Raw genomic sequence first — 7410 nt, 5'->3', positions numbered from 1 at the left:
AGGTTCGTCATTCACCTGCATCTAAGTACATGTGCCATAGTTCAAAGGAAATCAGAACTTTTGATCGCGTGGCCCACCAGTTAAAGGGCTACAGATCACTAAAATCTCGGCATCTGGACTCTTAGATGTCAAACTACAAGACTTAAAAACGGACGGCTGTGAAGATATTGAATTAACAATCATGAGCAATGGTCCAAATTCAATGGGCCGAAATTGCACCGATCAGATGGTTATGGTTATGATATGATTGTCAATGGGTGAGCAGACCTACCGAGCACCAGATCAATAACTTTGCCTCACTACCATTTAGGTAACACCTTCAGGAGACCACACGGAGAAGCTGAAGGGTATTTTAGTAATTTTGAAGATAAATCGTTTCTGCATCCTTTGATATTTTACTTTTTTTGGTTTTTCTTGGTAGCGATCCCTTTCCAAATACTTAATCGGTTTTCCACTTAATCGGTTTTCCTCTCTCTCTCTCTCTCTCTCTCTCTGTTATTAAAAATTCAAAGCTGTAGTTGGCTGCTTCTTTCTGGAAGAAGGTTTCTCAAGTAATTTGGGGAAGGTAGCCTCCTTTTCTGCTTTCACTTGAGAGTTTCTCATGTAATATATATGCTTGTTTTTGCTAAGTTTTCTGGCTTCTTTCTGTGAATTTTCTCTATCTCACTTCCATTCGTGGATTGTAGGAAAAATCTGCAAATGGGTTTTCTATTCTTTCCCTGTAAATGGTTTAAGTTGTAAATGATTTAAAGGAAAATCATTTACAGCTTGTCTTGTTTGGCTTTAAGCTGTAAATGATTTACAGGTAAGTGATTGTTTCTGTTTGGATAGCCTGTAAATTGTTTTTATCTTGTAATTGGATACTCAAAAGAGGGTAGAAGTTGTGAGGCTCTGTTTGAAAATGTTGTAATTCATATGAATTGTTATGTATTTAACCTTTTTGAGCATTAATTATTTGCCATGGAGATTTTTGATGGAATGAAGGCTGAATGATATGACAACAATAACTTTGGCTTTGGGTGGGTCCTTATTTGAAAAATGGACTCTGTAGGCCCCAAACATGATGTATTTATTTTATCCACACCTTCCATGCATTTTGCCAGATCATTCTAGGGCACGAGTCCAAAAATGGTGCAGATCCAAAGCTCAAATGGACCACACCACAGGAAGAACTTTTCAATGGTTATCATTCAATTCCCACTGTTTTCTATTGTGTGGTCCATTTGAGGTTTGAATCTGCCTCATTTTTTGGCCCATACCCTAAAATGATCTGAGCCAATGAATGGACGACATGGATATAACACGTACATCATGGTGGGCCCACTGAATTTTGGCTTGGAATCACACGTGGTTGGACTTCTTCCGTGCGGTTGGACTTTTAGTTATTATATGACACTTCTTGGTTTGGATTCTGTAGAGTTCAAGGTCTGAATTAGGAACAAAAATAAAATAAAATTTCGGAACATAGCCCGAGCAATGTTGTCTGAATCAGCACATTAGCATTGCTGAATTCTTTTGGATTTCGATTTGTGGGTATGCGACTTTGGATTTGAAGCTCTAATTTACTTGCAAAATCTATTGTTTTATGCTGAGTTTATGCATATAGCTTAGAAACTACTATATTAGACTGTGGGTAGAAAATGCATGAGCATCCTCAATTTTTTTGCAAAATCCAGCTGGATCTGTTTGCTTTTCATAATTTTCTGATGAAGTTGATAGTCGTTATTGGAATAAAGAGAGCACCTAAGAGGTAGAATAACACCTCATTAGTTGAAGAAATCATTTGGAAATGTTGGGTGTTTGCATGGGAAAATTCAAGAAACCCATTCAAGCACCTTGATTGCCTCTACTAAAAATGACAAATGCAAAGAAGATGAAGGGGAAAAAAGAAGAAACTTCAAGGGAAATCCCTTCTACTACTAACTTCAAGGAAAATCCCTTCTACTACTCATTCTAGTTCTTCTTTCCATTTATATTCTTCTTATATGGCCATGACTGTCACACTCGGAAGTTAGAGTAATGACTAATGATATTTACTAAGTAATATTTAGCCCATAGAGATATGTCACCTGCTGAACTTTGTTTTCACTGCCATCTGATGTTGTAATTTTGGGACTTCTGGCTTCAAGCATCTGTCTGAACATTCCCCACTTTTTTAATTGTGGAAGATCATGTTTCATGTTTTAGCTTCCTGGCCTTCTTAGAGCAAGATACTTGTTTTCTCTTATACTTTATGCTTGCCTGATACTTTTGTAGAAATCATTAGATTGCGTGGAGAGTTCACTAAGGATGTCAAATGCATCTGAGTTAGCTAAGCACTCCATGAACTCTGAGCAACATATGAGAGAGGACAGTGAGTATTCAAAGCTGATCGTGACAAATGAGCCAAGAATAGATGAAGTTGATATACAATCTCGAGCAAACACAAGATGTAAATCTTTCATCTGGTGGCTGAAGGCCTTCCTGTGCTGCATCGTTTCGATAGCCTTTCTTCTGATTTTTCTTAAATGGGGTGTCCCATTTACTCTCCAAAAGGTATTTGCCATACCTGGTGCTTGCTATTATATCATGCTGTTCCCCTTTGCTCCTAGTCATATACTTTTGTGAAAAATTCTTTTTAAACATCTAAAATATTCTTTTGATATCACACATTTTCTCTTCCACATCAACAAGAATATTTCATGTTGTAGCCCATACAAACTTAGACACGGATGTCAGCACGAGGCACCAAAAGATGTAAAATGTTGAAAGGTCCATGTTGGATCCTTACTCTTGATCCGGTGGTAGACTCTCAGGAGTTTGAACACCCGGTCAAGGGTTCGAGCATCCATAGGTGGTGAAATCCCACTACGGCGTGAGTGTGTGGGGTGTGTAAAAAAAAAAAAATGTAAAATGTTGAAAGGTCCATGCTGTTATGGACAGGTTTCTATTAGTTTTTATGATTATAAAATATAAATATAAATAAAATTTTGAAGGGTTCTAAAATTTTATTAAAAAAAAAAAAAAATCTATAGAGGGAAATCATCCATGATACAGGGGATGAAACACCCCAAGAATCTCTTAGATAGCCCCATGATCAACAGAAAAATCCTTTTGACGCTTTAATCCAATGAATAACCAACTTTTGGCTTTGAGGAAAACCACTTTGGTGGAACAAGATGAATCCTCGAAAATCTTACTCTTACGCTTGTTCCAAACTACCCAAAGCACCAGAAGCAAAGAAATCCTTTAAAGCCTGGGCCCCAACGGTTGTTATTGCCATGTTTACAGAGCAGTTATTGAGTTTAACGGAAAATGCCGCCACAAAGTGTCCCCAATGGTCACAGAATACACCATCTACCTCTCTGATTCCATCATTCTTGGTGGCACTGTCAAAGTTTGGTTAAACCTGCCCAGACAAGGAGCCTCCCATTTGACAAGTTTGGGTGGGGGAGGACCCACAATGCATCCCGTCTGATGCCAATGATCCAGGGTCTGAAGGTCTACATTTGAATATGTGAGCTTTGGGTAGAGGAAATTGTTGAAATCAACCACGTCACCTAATATATTTTTTCTATCACTACATCAATCAAAGGCCTAAATGGATTGGAAGACAACAACATTCATGGCAATCCGAATGTGCCAAAGTGTGTAGGGGAACATGGCACTCCAAATAATCAGTGTATGACCATGTCCTATTTGGGTGTTGTGGTGGGATGGATATCCGTATCTGACATTGAATGGGCAATTGAGATGGACCAAAAATTTGTTAAGCCAAAAGCTCCAGATATTTGATGCAAATGGGCAATGAAGCAGGAGGTGATTGCAATTTTCTGCATCTTGGTTACACATATGACATATAGGATCCACTGGGACATGTTTTCGGATCAACAGGTCTCTTGTATATATATATATATATATATATATGGTGGAGGTTAATCCAAAGGAAGTGACAAATGTTTGGGCTGACTAGATAGTGCCACAAGGTTGTCTAATTGGGAAAGTTATGGACCAGGTTGGCTGGATAGGTGGGTCTTGCGAACAAGTGCTAGGCTGATTTGACTGTGAATCTCCCATTCTGAATTGGGTCCCATACTTGTTTATCTTCACATAGGTCAGGGTCAACAGGTGTTTGGGTAATCCAGTGTTTCATTGGAGCAGGCTAGGATGCTAAGGATTTTCAATTGGTTGATACGATTAGCACAGAAACACCTAATGACTGCTTTGTGAAAGTAAATTGTGTTGTGCTTGCCCAATTGTAACCAATCAGATATGGCCTTCTGGAATCAAGTAGTTTCTTGGATTTTAAGAATCTGGTGTAGTTCTTGAATAGATGCCTATCCAACCTATCCTGGTTCTGATGATTGAACAGATCTATTGCTTCTGGAGGTCCTTTATACACTCACGTATGTTCCCACTGTGTGTTTGTTTCTTAAGGTTGATCAATTCCTGGTGATCTCTTATTTTTAACACAATTGGAAGGCTTGAGATCTGGACACTGATTTGTTCCGGGCTGCATCTACAACCTCCTTAGAGTCATCAAGCCAAAGGTCTTTTGCAAAAGGCGCGGATGGGATCTATATCCAACAGAAGAGTGGAACGATCAGATTCAAATCTGGGCAGATGGGTTACAGAGGCATTGGGGAACAATTCCACCAGTCTGGATAGGCAAAACTATGGTTGGGCATTTCTTTTACTAGAGCTTGGCCCGATTGACAGTTACTATAGGTGTAGAGTCACCAGCAAATTGAAGGTCTATGAAAGAACAATGCTCAATTGTTTCGATGAATGGGCGTGTTATGCATCTATTTGGATGAGATACACCGAACTTTTCTGATGAGTTCAAGATGACATTGAAGTCCCCCAGCGAGATACCAGGGGTTCCCCAACTGACTATTGAGTGGTTGCAGTTCTTGCCAAAGGGCCTGCCAACCAGAATGACTAGTGCTTGCATAGACTGCCAATAAGAGCCACGGTGGGGAGGATCCATCAGATACCATCGTGTGAACCCATTGACAGATTTGGGTTAAACCATAGCATCGAAATACCACCCCGATGACAGGTGGCTGGGAGGAAATAATGGTCGCATGCTCGAGCCAGAAGATGCTTATGGTATTGAGTTTGAGGTGGACTTTCTAGCCTTGAATTGGCGAGGGTAACAATATATGGCTTATGGTGCTTGTATACACAACCCAAGTATCTACCGTATGCATGGACTGAAATGAGTGCATCAATGTACAGTTCACCCATCTTAATTAGGTTCCATAATTTGAACTGTTTTAAGTGCCTGTGTATCATCCACCGTACTCCACTAGAGAATTAAAAGGTTTTCATATATATATATATATATTCACTAGTATACGGACTATAGTCTACATTACAGATACATCTATACCCTAGAGTGTAAACTAGGGCAACGGGTCGGGCTGGGTGGGCTTGGCTATTCACCACTGGCCCTAGCCTAGCCCAGCTCAGCTCGAACACCGGGACTAGATTTCAAGCCCAAGCCCGATCTCAGGCCAAGTTTAGTGGCCCAAGCCCTGGAGCCAGGCAGCATGGTCCATTGCCACCCCTAACTGTAGGATCCTGACCTAAACTTGACAGCCCTATGTAAAATGGCTTGAGTTTTATGCCAAGAGATCTAAAAGGTGTAGCTCACTTAATGGAAAGCTCATATATTACATACATGTCACATTGTGACATGTACCGCATGTGGATGTTTATGGTTCCCTCATGCATGTGTAATTAGCAAACCTATGTAAAAAATACTGTTGAATAGTTACAAATAATACCAAAAACAAGTAAAAAGGTATCCTCCCAATAGCCATGTCGATGTGTTTGCACTCAACAACAACTTTTTAAAATATGGAATGCATAATAATCCCTGCATTGTCAACTTTCAATACTGAAGTATTACCCCTTTCATTTTGCATGACCCACTGTCTTCTGGTGTAGGTTCTCATGCCAATCATGCAATGGGAAGCAACTGCTTTTGGACCACCTGTACTTGCTCTTATACTTGTTGCTTCTTTGGCTTTGTTCCCCATCATCTTAATTCCTTCTGGGCCCTCCATGTGGCTTGCAGGGATGATTTTCGGATATGGTCTCGGGTTTTTGATCATCACGATTGGGACTACCATTGGCATGACATTGCCTTACTTACTTGGCTTATTGTTTCTTGACCACATTCATGTAAGGCAACTTGGTTTTTCAGCTACATATTAATAGTCTAAATGGTGATTGCCATTTGTTGCTGAATTCCCTTCTCTTTTTCTTTTTGCATTGAAATGCATAGAATTGGTTGAAGAGATGGCCTGAAAAAGCTGATGTACTTAAGATGGCTGGGCAAGGGAGCTGGTTCTATCAATTCCGGGTGGTTGCGCTCTTCAGGGTGTCACCATTTCCATATGCAATTTTCAACTATGCTGTATTGGTAACTGATATGAAATTTGGTCCATATATATGTGGGTCGATTGCCGGAATGGTACCCGAATCTTTCATCTACATATACAGGTTAGTAGTCTCTAAATTTCATATTATATGGTTTTCTTATTCGTAAAGCTGGAGTGGGCCATTCCTTTGTTTTGTCAAGGTTGTATGACAGGTATTCGAAATAATTTCTTGATTCCTCAAGTGTATGCACGTAGCTGTTTCACTGAGACTGCTTTCTCCTTTTCATTTCTGGTATTGGATGCAGTGGGCGATTAATAAGGACATTGGCAGAGGTGAAATACGGAAAGCATCACATGACCACGGTGGAGATAGTCACCGATGTCATCTCTTTTATCACTGCTATAGTTACCATAGTTGCCTTCACTGTCTATGCTAAGAGAAGTCTAAACAATCTGAGAAGCATGAGAGCAAATGAAGAAGCTGTTGACCATCGCGATCCTGAAATGGAGTATCTTCCACTTGAAAGACCCAAGCATCAGGGTACCTCATCTTTCCCTCCATAACCTGCAATACTTAGGCAGACATAATATTGTGAAGTCTTGTAGAAGAGCACTTTCTTCTTAATATGCTTAACACAGGGTATTTATTTTATACCCCTCAACTCTTCTGCTTGTTAAGGCTCATCCTTCCCTCTCAGTCGCCCGGGCAGCTCTATGCTTGCCTCGTGAAGTGCTTCACTTGGGCTTCTCTCTCCAGGAAGCCCTTTGCTTCACTTGCCTTGCAAACATTTCACTCGGGCTTCTCTCTCTGGGAAGCCCTGCCTTGCGAATGCTGCGCTCGGGCTTCTCACTAGGAAGCCCTTTGCTTCGCTGATTAGTTTGTGTAAACATCACAATTTCCTAATTATGTGGGAAAAAAGAGAAACGAAAATGAATGGTTATACTACAATTAGTGTCAGTAGAGAAATAGGAACATCCTCTTTGTGGACTAATCATAGCCATTGCCAGAGCCCCTCCCTCTGTGAAACTTCATAGTGGA

General features: G+C 40.3%; 1 protein-coding gene across 2 annotated transcripts; it reads left to right on the top strand.

The window, feature by feature from the left end:
• The first annotated feature begins 403 nt into the window (after positions 1-403).
• On the top strand, positions 404-7029 carry LOC131231026 (uncharacterized). 2 transcript variants are annotated; one of them, XM_058227102.1, is made up of 5 exons: positions 404-565; positions 2257-2535; positions 5935-6171; positions 6275-6492; positions 6677-7029. In XM_058227102.1, exons 2-5 carry the CDS (start codon positions 2290-2292, stop codon positions 6933-6935), a joined length of 960 nt encoding a protein of 319 aa, XP_058083085.1. In that variant the 5' UTR covers positions 404-565; positions 2257-2289; the 3' UTR covers positions 6936-7029. The 2 variants fall into 2 exon arrangements, with proteins under 2 accessions (XP_058083085.1, XP_058083086.1); XM_058227103.1 differs by having other exon boundaries at positions 436-565; positions 2267-2535.
• Positions 7030-7410: the final 381 nt, after the last annotated feature.

Source organism: Magnolia sinica, chromosome 17 (assembly GCF_029962835.1).
Source record: "Magnolia sinica isolate HGM2019 chromosome 17, MsV1, whole genome shotgun sequence".
NCBI lineage: Eukaryota > Viridiplantae > Streptophyta > Magnoliopsida > Magnoliales > Magnoliaceae > Magnolia > Magnolia sinica.
This window is presented reverse-complemented; position numbering and strand designations above follow the sequence as displayed.

What these genes read in the sequence shown, in the direction of transcription:
- LOC131231026 (XM_058227102.1), top strand. Translation starts at nt 2,290, where the DNA reads ATGTCAAATGCATCTGAGTTAGCTAAGCACTCCATGAACTCTGAGCAA. An exon ending in TGTTTCTTGACCACATTCAT is followed by an intron (nt 6,172 to 6,274) that starts GTAAGGCAACTT and finishes TGAAATGCATAG; the next exon opens with AATTGGTTGAAGAGATGGCC. An exon ending in TCTTTCATCTACATATACAG is followed by an intron (nt 6,493 to 6,676) that starts GTTAGTAGTCTC and finishes TATTGGATGCAG; the next exon opens with TGGGCGATTAATAAGGACAT.